Source organism: Notolepis coatsorum, assembly GCF_963971535.1.
Source record: "Notolepis coatsorum genome assembly, chromosome: 12".
Taxonomy (NCBI): domain Eukaryota; kingdom Metazoa; phylum Chordata; class Actinopteri; order Aulopiformes; family Paralepididae; genus Notolepis; species Notolepis coatsorum.
Window position 1 is genome coordinate 80,957,511 of NC_140176.1, and position 18,559 is coordinate 80,976,069.

Here is an 18,559-nt window from a genome sequence, read left to right on the forward strand (position 1 = left end):
GCATATACTATAACAATAATACAAGAGTAGAACAATGAATCTCACTGCTATGTAGCCTATGTATAGCCTGCCTGATCAATAAAAACGCAAACTTGAATTCCATCATCATATTTATATGTTGTGTCTGTCCACTATGTTTGTTACTTTGTTATTTTTTCCCCCTATGTAAAGCGACCTTGGGTCTCTTGAAAGGCGCTATATAAAATGAAGCTATTATTATTATTATTATTATTATTATTATTATTATTATTATTATTATTATTATTATTATTATTATTATTATTATTATTATTATTATTATTATTATTATCACGTTTGTGCGGGAGCTCACAAATAAGACTGTCTTAGTCTCAGTGAAGTTTCAACGGAGGTAATCTATTCTAACCAACAAATTGAAGTAGAAAGCATTTCGTTGTGACCAATCTTATTTGGAAACATGACACAAAATAATAGTATTTCGCTTTTTATTTTAAACAATATTTAATCGCGTTTGGAGGTGGGTGTTCTGCGTCTGCCCCCCCGTGCCAAACAAGCAGGCCAACCTCTTGTTCGCGCGTGAGCCCGTTATAATTACACTGTCGCTATTTTACAATTAACTACCGTAAATCCTCAAATATAAGACAGGTCTTCTATTTACCTCAGCTGCAAAGAGCACCAGGCCTTTTTTAGAGAGAGGCTTATATAAGAGGCAGGCCTTAATTTCAAAAAATGACACTCATGGACATAATCCCTTCATTTTCAGACTTTTATTGCATTATTATTATTATTATTTTATTTTTTAATACGTACATTGTCTGTCTACATTTATTTAGACTAGCATTGGTATTTAAATATTGAGTGCAGTTGAGTAATTGTGGGATTAACGTAATTCACACACTGAATTTGGAACTGTCTATATACTAGGTTGTGGGGTCCGGGGACGGTTTAGCGTGTGGTACCTTCTCGACTTCCTCAGTTGAATAGAGTTGTTTACATGCAGTAGCTTTAGCTACTAACGTTATCATAGCATCATGGTCTGTAATGTGTCAACTGGACAATGCCAGCCTCGTCTGCCAATGCCATATAGATAGCGAACATTAACGTTTGCAAACGAAGTCAACGTCATCCAGCTGACACCACAGATCTACCATATTATGACAACGTTAGCTAGCGGCTAGCGCCTAGCGCTAAAGCTAACCAGAGGGAAACGTTAATGTACGGTAGTCAGTGTAGCGGGAGGCAGCACTTGATTTCCATTGGCAAGAGTTTATCTCATTCTATATCACGGCACGAAAAATTTAATTCAAACTTTTTTTTGCGACCTTATATTAGAGCCCGGCCTGTGTTTATCTAAATGCATCAACCCCCCCCCCCCCCCCATTATAAGAGGCCCCTCCTTTATCGGAGGTCCCTCCTCTATTTGAGGATTTACGGTATAATGAATTACGGGTCATACAGAACACGCCAGTGTAATGCACGAAAGCTTATTTCCGTGCTGCAGACTGCAATCTTCATATTCTACCGCTGGGCGCCAGGTACGGATGCCCTGAGCTGTGCGTAAATATACGCACAAAGTCAAGCACACGTTCAAATTGATAAGTCACACATTTTGCTTAGAAATTATCGCGTATCGCGTACGCACCATTGATAAATGAGGGCCCTGGTATTTCCCCCTCCAAATAAGATGCCCATCAGAGTGAGCATTCTTAACTTATAGTCTATTATGCCATTTATTATCACCCATTCAGAATGACCTCATTTGATTTGTTTCAGAGAAGGGGTATGTCTAAAATTAAATTAGCTAAATAATTGTACCAGATATCTCCATACAACCACTGGTTATTGTTCAATGGCACCCTAGAGACAATTCAGCAATGGTATATTTTATAGGGATTTTTTTTTCTAATAAATGAGAGAAAGGTGATATGTTGTTCCTATCGCCACAAAGTACAATGTCCGCCTAAACGGAATGTTTACTGGTCGACTATAATAAAAAATTTGTATATATATATATATATAAAAAAAGAAGGAGGTAAATAAATATTTTTCTGACTATTTTGTTATTTAGGGAAGCTACCTGGTTCATACATCAGCAAATCTCACGAGGAAAAGAGTGATGGGCTTTTTTGTCACGTTTCCCATAATTGGATTGGCTTAGTTAATTTGGCCCTTTTTCAGGTCCCTTCCTCCTAGACTATTAGACCTTTAATACCTGTGACACATTACATCCACAGTTTGATTGATTGATTGAAAACGTTATTAAAATATTGCAGAATGGGTACAATACAGTACAGCTCAATACTAACAACTGCTAAGAGGATGAAGACCAGAAAAATACTTTAGTCTTGTTTACATAAGGGTCCTCCATTAGGGTGACGGGTCCAGTGATTATTGTATTGTAACCGAGAGCTAAGCTAGTTTATTGTTTTTATTACATTTGATTGATTGATTGAAAATGTCAGATTGCAGAATGGGTACAATACACGCAATTGTTAAGGGGATGCAGACCAGAGAAAGACTTTCGTCTTGTTTACATCAGGGTCCCCCATTTTCAATTAATCATGACATTTATGACATACACAACATACAGATATACAGTACTGTTACATCCAGACATTTATGACATACAAGAATACAGTACTGTAAAATAAAAGACAATATACATAAGACATACATAAAACTAAAAGAAAATACATTTGAGGGGGAAGAAACTGTACATTGGGTGGGTGGGTGGGTTGGACATTTACCGGGGCCAGTTTCAAATTGCAGCCTCCCGTAGGTGCTCTTTGAGAGCGGTTTTGAAGGTGGGTAGGGATTCACATTGTTTTACGGCTGTGGGTAGGGCGTTCCACATTACTGTGGCATAATTGCGAAACGTGTTTAGTCCCTTGTTTGACCCGAATCTGGGTTGAACATGATTTGTAGAACTCCCTCTGGTGTTGTGGTCGTGACCTATGGGAAGTATTTCGACATGTACATGGGTACCTATAAGTGGTGAAGTGTATCTTGTAGACCAGGCCCATTGCCAGTTGCTGTACTCTGTCGTCTACTCTAAGCCATCCTAGGTTGTCAAAGGTGAGGTGGGTTCTAGGAGTAAGGTCAAGCAGTAGTCTGACCAGTTTGTTTTGTGATGTTTGTAATCTTGTTTTTAGTGCCTTTGAGGTGCTTTGGTACCATGAGGTGCAAGCATAGTCGTAATACCCTTGAATGAGTGCTCCTGCCAGAGTCTTCAGGGTATTCTTGTTTACCAGTCTCCTCCCCACCGCATGTATATATTCCCTCTCCGCCCGTATGTATATTTCTCTCCCACCCACCCACCCCCTCCTAATGTACAGTCCCCTCCCCATCATATGTATATACTCTGTCAGGATCTAGGGGTAACAGTACTGTATATTTGAATACCGCTTATGTCACAAATGTATCAGTACTAAATACCTATATGAATTGAAAATGGGGGACCCTGATGGAAACAAGACAAACGTCTTTCTCAGGTCTGCATCCCCTTAACAATTGTGTGTATTGAGTCGTACTGTATTGTACCCATTATCTGTTAAATAAAGGTTTCATTCATTCACCAGAGAGGAGATCCGGTACAAGAATCTAGTTTGTTGGTTTACATTTTTTGATTACATTGGATCCCATTTTGTCACAGGAAAGATTTGCCTCTATGATGGAACCCAGGTAGGTAATTTCATCTTTCCTTGTGACAATATACAATAGTCACCCACTGTAACAGGTAATACGTGTTTTGTGATACGTACATACATTTTTCTTGTTGTCTGCACTGCTTTTATCCTGTCTATTTTACTGCTGTGTGAAGCACTTTGAGCTGCAATTCTTGAATGAAAGGTGCTCTACAAGTGTATTGTTAAGAGTAACGTTATACTCTACCCAATCAATCAATCAATAGTAAAGTAAACGCTTAACGACTCACTCACCCTCCAACGTCGACAGTGTTCGACTGAACTCATCAAACACGTCGTCCTTGAAGTAGCGACACAGACTCACGAACGAGAAGTCAATCATCCATATTTTAGCGACAGCCGTTATATTTGAAAAGCTGACGTTTTCCTCTGTAGTATTTCTTTTTGGCGTGCTGTTGTTATCACTTATTGTGTCCTCCATGTCTAATAGTGTGACGCGTTTTACACCGGAGAGAGAGAGAGAGAAGAGAAGACGCAAAACAAAACAAAACAAAACATGACCACTTCCGCACATTTAAGATGCGCGCGTTATCCGTAGCCTCACTATGGCCTCTTTCATGATCTTACAGCGCTCTCTTGTGGTTGGGAGTGGTATCTTGTGAATTTTACCCGGAGGCCTATTGCTTAATAACAGCGGAGCAGTGCTGCCGTTGCTTCCGCGTTTTCCCTGATTGGCTGCGACACGCCCCGCGGCAGGCGCGGCAACCGCAGAGCGGAGCGGCAGAGCTTGCGGAATTATGTAACCGCCCTAATCCGCCATGATTTTTATTCGGCGCTCAGCTCACCTGGCAGCGCAGCGGTCCTGCGGTCCTGCGGTCCGTTGTTGACGAGTTTGAATCCCATGACATTTTTTTTTTTAACGTGATTTTTTTTTTAACGTGTCGCCGGTTAAGGTTAGGCATGGTTAAGGTTAAGGTTAAGGTTAGGCATTGTTTCGGAGTTGGTTAAGGTTAGAACGGTTAAGTTTAGGCGCTGTTAAGGAGCTGGTTAAGGTTAGAGTTTGTCTTAGAGAATGGCAATATTCTTTCTATGGTTAAGGTTAAGGTTAGGCATGGTTAAGGTTAAGGTTAAGGTTAGGCATTGTTTCGGAGTTGGTTAAGGTTAGAACGGTTAAGTTTAGGCGCTGTTAAGGAGCTGGTTAAGGTTAGAGTTTGTCTTAGAGACAGCCTATACATAGGAGGGGCCTGTACTGTGCGTTGGGGGCCTGTACTGTGCGTTGGGGAGTAGGGTAAAACTGCAGTGCCGCAGCCCCATACATAGGACGGGCCTGTACTGTGCGTTGGGGGCCTGTACTGTGCGGTGCACTACTGCGCATGCGAGAAACAAAGTAACACAGGACACTAGAAACATAAAGTAACATACGGAACATAAAGTAACATACGGAAAATAGGACCTAATGTCCAAAATATTTTTGTCTCAAACTGAATATAAATTGGATTAGGAGTAACCAAATAAAGCATTCAATGCAACCAATTGTCTATAATAATAACAACTTTAACTTTATTTGTATAGCACTTTTCATACAGAGGTTGCAGTTCAAAGTGCTAGACTAGAATTTTTTATCTTAAACTGAATATCAATTGGATTACCAGCCCTGACTGTTACTCAAGCTTAACCTCTTCTGGATGCGGGCCTAAACTTGCCCCTTTTCCACTGCATGGTACCTACTCGACTCTACTCTACTCTACTCTGCCTTTTCGGTTTTCCATTGCCAAAAGTCCCCGGTACCGGGTACTTTTTTAGTACCTGCTCTGTCGAGGTTCCAAGCGAGTAGAAGAGGTACCAGAAAAGTGACGTGAAACACTGCAGACCACTGATTGGTCAGAAGAGAGAAGCGTCACACGTTGGAGCGTCCAGCACAAAACACAACACCGCCATCTTTATTTAGCCTCGCGTAGACAAAAAAAGATATTCTAAATAATACCTCTTCTGTATTAGAAAATGCAGCTTTAAAAAATATATCTTTGTATTTTTTCAATGTAATGTAAATTATAAAGCAGTAACCTCACAAAGATACTAATTTAAAAGTGCACTTTAGGATTTGTTTAAATTAGCATAACTTGCAATTAGTGTACAAAATTAATTTATTACACATAATCCTTAGAATGATTGTATCATAAGCATCTTATGTCATCATAAATCAAACCAAAACATAATTTTGAGGCATCAAAATATAGTTTTCAATTATTTTCTTTCTCTACACTACTACCTACTGTTACCAACTTACCATTCTTGTATTCATTGATGTTTCTTAATTGTGCACTGTTGAGTCTGAGCTCGAAACACAATAATTTCATTACCTGCTGTGAGGATTCGCCTGTCCCTGGACCTTTTTTTCCCTGTCTCCTCTCCTCAACAGCCCCCACCCTTGGGAGGACTTTTCTCCTCTACTCTTCACCAGCCCCCACCCTTGGACATTCTTGTTCCTCTACCTTCACGCACCTGTTGGGAGTTTGCGATCAGCTCGGGAGAGTACTTAGGTTGCAGACTCCCCTCCAGTCCTGGTCGGGTCGTTCTGTGTTCTGTACGCTGGTTCTGTACGCTGGTTCTGTACGTTACCATCTACTGCCGTTTCCTGGAGTGGGACATCGTCTTCGCTCTCTAGACTTCCACGGGAGGATCCCTTTGTTCTCACTCCAGACGTCGTGCCATCTTGTTGCTACCATCACCTGCCGCGTCTCCGGTCTCGGACCCCGGCTCGCCATCGCTCCCTATTTCACGGGGGGATGGCGTGTTCTCCCTCGGACCCCGGCTCGCCATCGCTCCCTATTCCACGGGGGGATGGCGTGTTCTCCCTCGGACTCCGGCTCGCCATCGCTCCCTATTCCACGGGGGGATGGCGTGTTCTCGCCCCGGTCCCCTGGGACCCCCTTTGTTCTGCGCTGCCCATCTGCAGCATCCGAGGAGGAGGAGGAGGATTCCTTTCTGAGCAGCAGAGCCGTACTCGGTGTAGGGACAGAAGAGGATCCCCGTGCCCGGCCTCCACCGTCGGGCCCCTGTCCCCGTGCCTGGCCTCACCCCCATCACCCTGTGTGACTCCCCAGTGGACACTGTGGAGTCCTTCCGCTTCTTGGGAACCATCATCTCCCATGACCTCAAGTGGGAGCTGAACATCAGCTCCCTCATCAAGAAAGCACAGCAGAGGATGTTCTTCCTGCGGCAGCTGAAGAAATTCAACCTTCCAAAGACGATGATGGTGCACTTTTACACAGCCATCATCAAGTCCATCCTCACCTCCTCCATCACAGTATGGTACGCTTCAGCCACGGCCAAGGACAAAGGCAGGCTGCAGCGTGTCATCCACTCTGCTGAGAAGGAAGAGTGACCCCTCTGCAGTGAGCCTCATCAGCAAGGCTCGGGACCCCCACTGACACCCCCCACTGTGTTACATTAACACACCCCACTGGACTATATATTTGTATATATAATCACAACTCTTCATACTTGTTCATACCTCACTGTCCCTACTTTTTGCACATTACTGCTCAATTGCACAGCCCTGCTAAATAGTCCATCCTGTAAATATTCAACATTGTATTGCTATTTCTATTCTAATTAGTGTATATAACTGACCACATCATGCACAGTTGTACAGCCCTGGCCTATTGCTATTTTATAATTCTATTCTATTCTATTGTGCTTCTGTTAATTTAGTTTATATTCCATTTTATTTTATTCCACCTTTTTATTTTCTATTTGACCATACTTTGTCTGTCCGTCAATGTCGCTAAAAAAACAACCAAATAAAATTCCTTGTATGTGAGAACTACTTGGCAATAAAGACCGTTATGATTTCTGATTCTGATTACTGATATTTATATTTACTGTATATATATTTATCCACATGTCTCAATATACCTACATATAATCCTTTTTATATACCTGCATATAATCCATATAACTTTGTATGATAGTATGTACAATAATGCTGTATATACAGTATATATACAGCATTATTACTTAGTAGTACTTATTATACTAGTTTACTCACTTGTACATTGTATATTGCTATGAGACTTTACTGTTACATTTGCACTCTGGTTAGATGCCAACCTCTTTTCATTGTACTGTACTTTGTACTTGTTCTGTATGATGACAAATACATTTTAATATAAACTAAAACACAATTTACATATATTATTTCTATAATATTGTATAGGAGTCTGTACTTTTCTAGATAATATATATCTTGTAGCAAATACAGGATACGTTTTAATTAAGGGATGAGATGATTTATGAACTCAGATGTTTGTGCCATATGATGTAATTAATCCAAAATAATGAGCAAACACACCTTGAAAATATTAATTTAGACTACAGGTCGCTCATACAAAAAATATACATAATAAACCCTATAGTATTTCTGGGTTTTTTCATACACGCTATATAGATTTACCACAGAAATACTGGAGTGATTTATAGTATTCCTGTGTTTTTATATATGTGTTTGTATAGTGTTATTGTATTGGAATATATGGTGAATCACTATAGTAATGCATATAAATGCTATGTTCCTACAGTAATTCACTATAGTATTTCTACAGTAACCGGTGTTTGTGGAAGAATACTATAGGTTTTTGTATGGGGCATCTATGAGAGAAGAGCAGGCAGGACTCGCACACTGAGTTATATACACATTTATTTGTTATCCTGCATAATGCTAATAAGACGTAATGAGGAACAACGTTCTACAGAAATGTTGACATACTTGTACCATAACAAAGTGTTTTTTTCTGTGGTCACATACTTGTCGGGACGACTACATGCATACAAAGATGCTGCTTTGTACAGAAACAGTCTGTAGCTCCAAAACGTGTCTACTGATAAAATGTCCTTTAAAAACAAAAAGAAAATATCCCCCAAAAAGAAGAGGCAGAAAACACAGAGATATGGGACAAAATATATATATATTTATTGTTTTTGCCATATGTGTTTGAAGGTAGGAGGAGAGTGAGGTTCGGTAAGCACGCATGTGTGACACAGACAACACCCATCCTTTCCACACACGTGGTCTCTCGTGAGTGATAATGCCGTCGGGAGACAGTGTTGTTTTCAGCTTTCCGCTCGCAGAATTAAATTCGACAAGGGAACGTTTGGCCCGATCGGTCCCGATCTTGTTTTTTTTTTTTTTTTTTTCCTCCCTTTTCCCTTATTTTCTCCCATCCCACCCTTCCTGGTTGTTGCATACTTTCCCCTACTGTTGGTCCGGGAGACCGGAGACTGTCACATGCTTTCCTCCGACGCATGTGCAGCCTGGGGCAGGCCAACCTGGCCGCGCAGGTTCTCACCGGGGAGAGTGTAGCGTGTGGGAGGCCACACTATCTCTCCTCAGATCCAACCCTCGCTGAGCAGGCGCCCCGACCGAACTGTAGGGGTCGCTGTCCACAACGCCCAGGACCCACCCTTCAGCTTCCCACCCCCTGATACAGCCAATTGTATCAGTGCGAGAGGACAGCCAAGCTGATAGCAACGCCGGGAGCTGGATTCGAACAGGCGAATCCTAGTGTCTCCTGGTGTTGGTGACGAACGTAATCTCCGTGCGCCACCTGCCCCCCCCCCGATCTTGTTTTTAACAACTGTCTGCCAAAAAAGGAGGATTAATCTAAAACTAAGGAGGAAGGAGTAAAGGTAACGACTACAAAATGAGGGGAAAAAGGAAAACTATGTTTAACTGAAAGTAAGGAGTTTGAAATAATACGTTTAAAAAAGATAGAATAAACTTCTCTGAAAAGATAACAGACAAATGAAAAACTAATACAAGAATAACCACCATCATCATCATCACCCCTGCCTTTTTACATTCATCTTGAACAAAATGTACACTTTGGAGAATACTAAAGAATCTGCAGTCGAGTTTCCGATGGTTTCTGTGGCCTCTTGCATTGATCTCTCACAACCAAGTCAAATGATATAGAGTAAAGGAAGTATGATGGACCACAACTGATTACCGATGAATCATGAAAATCGTTTTGGGAAGACTCTCATAGCAACCCCTTCCTCATCTGATCTCTTACGTGCATGTCAGAAGGTTTGGAAGAACGGGGTCATACCTCGTGGCTAAAACTCGGAACCATTCGCTCGCTGGAACGCTCATATTCAAGAATGCGATCGTGCAGTCAGTCATTGTGGTATTCCTCCTTTGTTATCGTAACTGACCATTTTGATTGTTATTACCTTCGATTTCCAACAACAGTGAATTCGCTGCCATGTCTTGCTGCCCGCGTTGGCACACTTTGTGACGCCAAGTACAATATGGCAGAGTCGACAAGCAATCCCAACATTTCCTACTAACACTAACTGGCATTGCCACTGGGACCTGACCACTGAGAGCTATGAGAATCTGTGTGCTATGCAGTGGTGTCGTCAGCATAGGAGAGAACCAGAAGGGGTCAGATCAGCGACCGGAGGGATCTCTCTTTCTGTCCGTAGTCGGTCACTCTCTCTCTCTCTCTCTCTCTCTCTCTCTCTCTCTCTCTCTCTCTCTCTCTCTCTCTCTCTCTCTCTCTCTCTCTCTCTCTCTCTCTCTCTCTCTCTCTGTCTGTCTCTGTCCTGCCTCCCTAGAGACCGATAGGAGTGGGTTGTATATGGGACACAGAATACCCAGCAGGAGGTGAACCTACCATCGCCCCCTCATCCTGGGAGCCAAGACAACAGTGTGAATTTGACAACATCATCTTTTCAAAAAAGTACAGAAGGAACTACAGTAGTTGACATTAGCTGAAAAGAAAACAAACAAACAAACAAACAAACCAAACAAACAGAGAATCTACCCAATCGGAACATCAGAGAGATATAGAAAACCTGAGAACTCAATAATATTACTTGTATCTATTACATAAAGACCTGATTTCTCCTATAAAATTAGAATTTTCTGTACAGTGCTATATGAACAAAGCCAAATGACTCGCCACCTTCTCATAAACAGTGTTGTTATGAAAAGGCACGCATCATTTCAACCACCGTATGGCAGGAAATTGTGGTCGTGCTCCATTTTGGTTTAGAAAAAATAGAATCATTCTCAACATTCACAAAAAACATAAAATACTATATTTGTGTGTGTGTGTGGCCATTGAAATTAGATTATTTTAGTATCTTCCCCACAGACATAAGTTATACATTTAGTTGTGTGATCTATATAAAAGGCCCTGGTGGTCAATTTGGATCCCCATCCCCAGAAAACAATACAATTTGAGGTTCATTGACATCTGGCATTAAAGTGACCGACAGCACAATTCATGCCACACAGTATTCAAAAGTAAAAGTCAAATTCTCCATTTGCATTGTTTGAGTCATCATGGTAGTGCTAACACTGTTAATTTGCCTCGTATTAAAGATATATTGTTTGAAAAATACAAGTAGGTTTCTGCCTGTACACCTATAAATCCCACCGACAGAAAATAAAGTGCCACAATTCTTGGCCTGCATAGATAGCAGTATGCGGTATTGCACTTTCCAACTCTCTGAGAACGAACGAAAACAATAAATAAGAATAGAAATCACCCACCCGCCTACTCTCGGTACCATTCTGGTTCATGTGGCTTTCTCAAACTCACTGCTAGTCATTTTACACAAGTGCCATGCCAAAGCAATAAATAAATATTAAATATTCCAGCAATAAATTGGAATAAAAGGCAACATACAACAGATTTAGAAAAAGCGAGAGACAAGAAAAAGAAAAAAACAAAACTTTGGGTTTAAGTTTGACTGAAATCAGTTTTGTTCACAATAATCCACAATAATTTACAGTCCAAGACACTACAGATATACAAAAAGAATGTCTTAAATAATCAGTAGGATCGGATAAACTTGCAGTAGTAGGGGAACAGAATGTCTACAATGACAATAGCGTGTCGAAAGGGTACGATGATGACAAAGGTACAGCCAAACCGCCCATGATGAGAGGGAAACATAACTATATTGTTCATAGTACGTGTTACAGTAATAGTAATAGTGTAATGGTAATCGTTTGCTGAGCAGCGGAGATAGATAAAAGCGGGAAGATGTGCGTTACGGTTTGGTCCACGGACAGACAGTACAAAGAATATCGTCGTCTTCTCATTGTGTGGTAGACTGTAGTTCTTGAGTTGCAATTTAAAAGCGCATTATGTTAATGACCAGATCTACTGCACTGAATTAAAAAATACTGTTATTTATGGAATCTCACTTCCCTACTGTAGAAAGCTTCTACATCCAATCTATGCCTACTTATTTTATACTGTATCTTATTTGTAAAACTACATTTAGATGTACATATCTGATGCCAGAGAGTAAATAATGTCCTTTTTTATTTTGGTAGGAATCGAGACGAAGAACGAGGTTTAAAAACATGATATTTTCAACTCTGTTCTAACCCCTGAAAACCAAGCAGATAATATAGATCTAATAGCAGGAGCATCTGATAGTTCCTGTCCTTGCTGTTTACGTACCGTATTTGGCAACTACAGTTACTCATTTAGAAGGACAAAGGGTGTGTCCCTCCTCACCACATAAAGCATTCCGGTCATTAATCCAAAGGTCACATAATAACGGACATTCAACTGAAAACCGAACCAGTCGTTATGGAAACCAAAAGCAATAATGTCAACATTACAGTTTCACACATCATCATTTCTTCACACAGGGAAAAAATAACATTATAGGGTCGTCATGGGAACACATTGCATTTCCACAAAAGGTAATGATATGTTTTTTTTTTTTTATCAATAGGTCGCTACGATGCAACACACGGTCTGAGGTCTCTCAATTCAATAACCCCCCCCATCCTTTTTACACATTAGAAACACATGTACCTTCAGAGAAAATTGTTTATCTTGCTGTCCTGTGCATATTGTCAATGCCTTGGTTGTCCTAGTACTTACAGTGGAGTGCTTTCAGCAAACTAAGCACCATAAAATATCTCACTTCTTTTCTCAAATACATGCTTTTTATTTACAGATAAGTCCCTCTGTGCATTTCTTTCTGTTGCAAGAAAAAAAATACAAGGTCCATATATACACTGGGAGGAAGAAAGTACTTTTGATCAATTCTATCTGTCAGAGTTTCTTCTCCGAGCCCCCACTCTTTCATGTCCCAAAGTCACTCCTAAATCTGCAGGGAAAGCACTGCAGTTTCCATTTCAGCGATACACAACAATACAAGTAAAAGGGACTTGTCATGCCATGCAAAAATATCTTCCACTACATCCGCAACCCTTTCCCCCCTCTCCCACCTCTCCTGTCACCGGGCCAAAGGTCTGCGGTGGGTTTGGTTTGCTCCTCGCGGCTCGCGGTTCACAGTCACATGCTCGTCTCACAGGTCGGGGAGAGGTTCCCGTCCCCCGGCACCGAATGGATCTCGGGTGTAAACGTGTGGTTCTCTACTTTGTGTCCGTTTTGGTCGGCCTCTCCCTCCCCGCTGGCGCCGACCACACCCTGGGTGCAGTTTCGCGCCGCTGTCTTAGGAGAGGAAGCTGCGCCCGCCGCCCCCATCAGATGTTCCTCTTCGTGGTTTTCCGTGGATTGATCCTCGTCACCTGGTGGCGTGTCCACCGCCAGTCTCCTGGGGGACGAGGGGCAGGTCTCGCCCTCTATGGCTGAGACCGGCACCTCTGGGCTGGGGAGGAGCGGCGATGTCTCTCCGTCCGGGGACTCGTCTTCCAGGAGGCTGATGTCCCCGGGGGAGGTAGTACTGGGGGGCGTCGGCGGCCCTTCAGCAGAGCTCTCAAGGAAGTTGACCTTTAACCCCTTTGTTTTAATTTGGGTGTCGTTGCCTCTCAGAGATCTCCGGATGTTTTCCAAAGCTCTGTCAAAGCTGTCGTCCTCATCCTCCGAGTTTAGAGGAACAGGCTCGTAGAGGCCTTGGTCATCGCCTGCCCTCAGTTGGCTACAGTCCAGCGGGGGTGGCGGGGGTTCGCCCTGACCCTGCTCTGCTTCAGACCCATCTGGACTGGGGTCCCCCTCTCTGACATCATCTGAGCAGCTAGCGAAGCTGTCAGCGTAGGAGGGCGGGTCTTCCTTCATCTCTAGCTCTACGTCTTGCTCAGGTGCATGTTCAGGACTCTGGGTCTTCTTCGGCGGGGAATCAGGGGCCGTCATGGAGGTGCTCATTGTGCTCGTGGAGCTTGTGGTGTTGAGGTTGGTGCAGGACTGAGACTTGGTCATCTGGTTGTACATCTCCTCCAGTTTCTGTGCGTCGAGGTGCTGAGGGCTCCTGCTCAGCCGCTGTGGGCTGCCAGTGGTGGTGATGGTGATTTGCTGAGCGGATCCCAGCAGGACAGTCTCCGGGTCTCTGTCATCCGGGCACCTGAGGCTGGTTTCCGAGGTGGAGCGCTTGGTGGTGCTACCGAAGCGGCTGGGAGACAGATGGTTGTCTAAGGACGTCTTGTCCTCTCCTTTCTCCACCACCACGTCCATCAGCTCCATGCTGCGAGCGAAGGCGTCCTTCAGGTTCATGGAGACGATGCTGCCGTTCCTCTTGGCTCTCTCCAGCGCCTCCCGCCTCTTGATGGCTTTCTCCTGCCTCTTCTGCTCCTTGTAGAACTCGGAGAAGTTGTTGACGATGATGGGGATGGGCAGGGCGATCACCAGCACGCCTGCGATGCAGCAGAGCCCGCCCACTATCTTCCCCAGCAGAGTTTGAGGGTAGATGTCGCCGTAGCCCACCGTCGTCATGGTGATGGTGGCCCACCAGAAGGAGGCGGGGATGCTGGTGAACTTGGTGGCGTCCTCGTCTTTCTCCGCGAAGAAGACCAGGCTGGAGAATATCATGATGCCCATGGCCAGGAACAAGATAAGCAGCCCGAGCTCATTGTAGCTCCTCCTCAAGGTGAACCCCAGGGACTGCAGCCCTGTGGAGTGTCTGGCCAGCTTCAGGATCCTCAGTATTCTCATGATCCGGAAGATCTGGACCACCCGGCGCACGTTCTGGAACTGCAGCACGCTCTTGTTGGACTCGGTGAGGAAGATGGTGACGTAGTAGGGCAGGATGGCCAGCAGGTCGATGACGTTCAGCGGGCCTTTTAAGAACTTCCACTTGTTGGGGGAGGAGAGGAAGCGGAGGAAGTACTCCATGGTGAACCAGGCGATGCACACGGCCTCCACGTGGGCCAGCTGGGGGTTGTCGTTGGCCTGGCCGAACTCGTCGATGACCTGGAGCTCCGGCAGGGTGTTCAGAGACAGGGCGATGGTGGAGAGGATGATGAACAGGATGGAGAAGATGGCCAGTATCTGGAGAGAGAGAGAGAGAGAGAGAGAGAGAGAGAGAGAGAGAGAGAGAGAGAGAGAGAGAGAGAGAGAGAGAGAGAGAGAGAGAAGCACACAGAGGAGAAGGAGATATTAGCATGGAGCAAATAAATAGCTTGATACTAGGGGTGTAACGATGCAACCTCCCAACGATTAATTTCGATTATGATTATTCAGGCAACGATTCAATGCATCATGAAATCTCTTCATTTGACCATGATTCGATTAGATTAATTTTCGATTCATTTTCTATCAGTTAATTCCCCCCAAAAAATGTAATACACACATGTGGCTGGAGGAACTGATTCACTCAGCATGAATGGACTATAGGTCAATAAAAACAATACACACCAAAAAAAAGGGGTAACTGATTCACTCAGCATGAATGGACTATAGGCCAATAAAAACAATACACACACAAAAAGGGGGGGGGGGAACTGATTCACTCAGCATGAATGGACTATAGGTCAATAAAAACAATACACAAAAAAAAACATAAAAAAAAATATATATATATATATATTATTTTCTTTTTTTATTTCGATTAATTTAGATTATAATCGATTCTAACATTTTCAAATCGATGCAGTTGAATCGTCATATTAGAATCGATGCATTTAGATTAATCAATGCATCGTTATACCCCTACTTGATACTATTTACGGTAGAGCTCAGATTCATGTTACATAATGTATTACACAATACGATATGTTTTACAATCTGCATGTGCAAACGGGATGGAAATGAACTGGTCAAATATGCACTTCAAGGAAATCCATTTTAATGTCACTCTCAATTTACTACAAACTGCGGTAATATTCAGTGTAAAGTGTAAATATTGCGAAATGCATGTGGCCTGTGTGTTCTTGAGTCAACGCGGTGTGGTTTGGCCAGGCCGACTGTGGCAGATTCCAGATTCATTGTGAATAATCAAGAGGTGTTTGGTTTGACATATAGGCAGAGAGAGAGAGAAATAGATAGATAGATAGATAGATAGATAGATAGATAGATAGATAGATAGATAGATAGATAGATAGATAGATAGATAGATAGATAGATAGATAGATAGATAGATAGATAGATTGATTGATTGATTGATTGATTGATTGATTGATAGATTGATGTTTATTTAAAACAACAACAACAAACAAACAACAAGTACAGATATAGCCTTAAGCCATTCAAATTATATAAATTTATAAAAAAACAAACAAATCCCACCCCTTTTTACTCAAATCATACTTTATTAATTTATAACTACCTGCTCTCTTTATGGTCAGACTTATAATTCTTATTTGCCAAAACTGTAGGTTACCCTGGCCTGTATAGTTAATTTAGCCATTTTATATACATATATACAACTACATACCTACATATGCACATACATACATACATACATACATACATACATACATACATACATACATACATACATACATACATACATACATACATACATACATACATACATACATACATACATACATACATACATACATACATACATACATACATACATACATACATACATACATACATACCGCTGCTGTCGGGACAAAACCTCATAACTCCAAAAACCCAACTTTTCAGCAGAGGAAAAAAACTAACACAGATTTGAGGGTGAATAGAGTTAGGAGGTTTAGACAGATGATCGGTTTAATGCTTTCCCATTGTTTAAACTTTGTAAAACCCACACACGCATATGGAGGATGATCTATGGAGTTGATTTATATAATAAAAAAAAATTCAAAAAATGGAGTTATGAGGTTTTGTCCCGACAGCAGCGATACATACAAACATACATACACATACACACGAGAGAGAGAGAGAGAGAGAGAGAGAGAGAGAGCGAGAGATAGAGAGAGAGAGAGCTGTACAGTAAGTGATGGAAGCAGGGGGAGTGTAAAAGACATGAATAACATTGAACATTAGAATGGAAACGGAGGTTCCCGTTGACTTGGAAAAGGCTGACTTCATGAATGAAAAGGCCCTCCATAAGCAGAACATAAAGCACACTATGGGTGTAAGTGAGGACAGAGGAGGGAATAGGAGTGGAGGTATATAACACAGCAGAACATAAAGCACACTATGGGGTGTAAGTGAGGACAGAGGAGGGAATCGGAGTGGAGGTATATAAAACAGCAGAACATAAAGCACACTATGGGGTGTAAGTGAGGACAGAGGAGGGAATCGGAGTGGAGGTATATAAAACAGCAGAACATAAAGCACACTATGGGGTCTAAGTGAGGACAGAGGAGGGAATCGGAGTGGAGGTATATAAAACAGCCGATGCCAGAATGAGTTGGCAAATCTGTTTTTTTTTTGCTTTTTTGAGGGCACTCCATCCACCCCCCCCCCCCCTCTTCGGGGGACAACTTTATTATTTATTATACGTTTTAACTATTTACAGTACAAAATTAAATAAAAAGTGTAGTAAAATAAGAAAAATATTAAAAAAATATATTTCATTGCCCCTCGGAGGGGGGGAACTCAGACTAGACATTGCCAAACAAATTACAACTAAGGACAATGAAGGACAACAACGAATACACATGACAAGGGAAAGGGGGGGGCAGAGAGGGGAGTAAGTAAAGTAGCGGGTGAGGAGGGGGATTGAGAGAAGGGTGGGTTATGGAGTGGATGGCTCACAGGTCAATCTCCTATGATTAGAAGCCTAGATTATCCACAAGCAATTCCCAGATGTTATTAAATTGTGAGACTTCGATGTGATCCATGGTTGAGATTGTTTCCTGTGATATGTAATTTGAGAGAAGGCCCAACCATTGCCCAGTATTCAAATTTTTTCTTGTCTTCCAGTTTAAGAGGATAGTTTTCTTGGCAACAGCTAGAGAAATTAGTAGGGGTTTGGTGTTTTGGACTAATAAATTGATAGCAGTAGTATCCCCAAATAGGCAGAGGGAGAGGGGGAGAGAGGAATGCTGCAGCTCATGACCCGGGATAGTGTATTGATGATGGAATTCCAGAAGTCTTGAACAGGTGGGCAGAGGCAGGTGGCATGGAAATAGTTGTCTGGGGTGTTGAGGGTGCAATGGGAGCATACATCTGTGCTTGCAAATCCCATTTGAAACATCCTGTGCTGTGTGATATGTACTCTGTGTAACACCTTATATTGGATTAATTGAAGGTTAGTGTTGTTAGTCATTGTGAATATGTTGGTGCAAATTTGTTCCCAGGATACGGCATTGGGAGAGAAAGCCAAGTCCTGTTCCCATTTTGTGAAGGGGAGATGGAATGTAGTGTCTGCGCTTGTCAGTATTTTGTATATTTTAGAAAATATTTTCTTCTGTGATGTTATTTTATTCATTGCTAATATAATTGGAGGTGGTTCAAGATCATTCTGTGTAGTGTTAATTTTTTATTTCAAAATTGATTTCAGCTGTAGAAATTGGAAGTGTTGGTCTGTCCCAATGCCGTATCCTTCAGTCAAATCTTGATAAGTGATTAGGCTGTTGTCTGTGAAGATGTGGTGAAGATGAGTAATGCATTTTTGTTTCCAAGCTGGGAAATCTGTTATTGACTGCACCCTAGTGGAAGAGTCCCACACGTCCCATTCACAAGGTATGTGTGTGCGTGTGTATGTGTGTGTACGTGTGTATGTGTGTATGTGTGTGTGTATGTGTGTGTGTGTGTGTGTGT

At 42.3% G+C, this 18,559-nt stretch overlaps 2 protein-coding genes across 3 annotated transcripts in view; both read right to left on the reverse strand.

Moving 5' to 3' along the window:
- The window catches only part of terf1 (telomeric repeat binding factor (NIMA-interacting) 1), a 47,923-nt gene extending 43,876 nt beyond the window's left edge, over positions 1-4,047 (reverse strand). For both annotated transcript variants that reach the window (XM_084325728.1, XM_084325727.1), the window contains exon 1: positions 3,918-4,047. In XM_084325728.1, the coding sequence (XP_084181854.1) occupies positions 3,918-4,005 (88 nt within the window). In that variant the 5' untranslated portion in view covers positions 4,006-4,047. The remainder of the gene's footprint in view (positions 1-3,917) is intronic.
- Positions 4,048-12,958: 8,911 nt separating this feature from the next.
- The window catches only part of kcnb2b (potassium voltage-gated channel subfamily B member 2b), a gene marked incomplete at both ends in the record, with an annotated part of 280,694 nt that continues 275,093 nt past the window's right edge, over positions 12,959-18,559 (reverse strand). The window contains one exon of the mRNA XM_084325909.1: positions 12,959-14,887. Coding sequence (XP_084182035.1) covers positions 12,959-14,887 — 1,929 coding nt within the window. The remainder of the gene's footprint in view (positions 14,888-18,559) is intronic.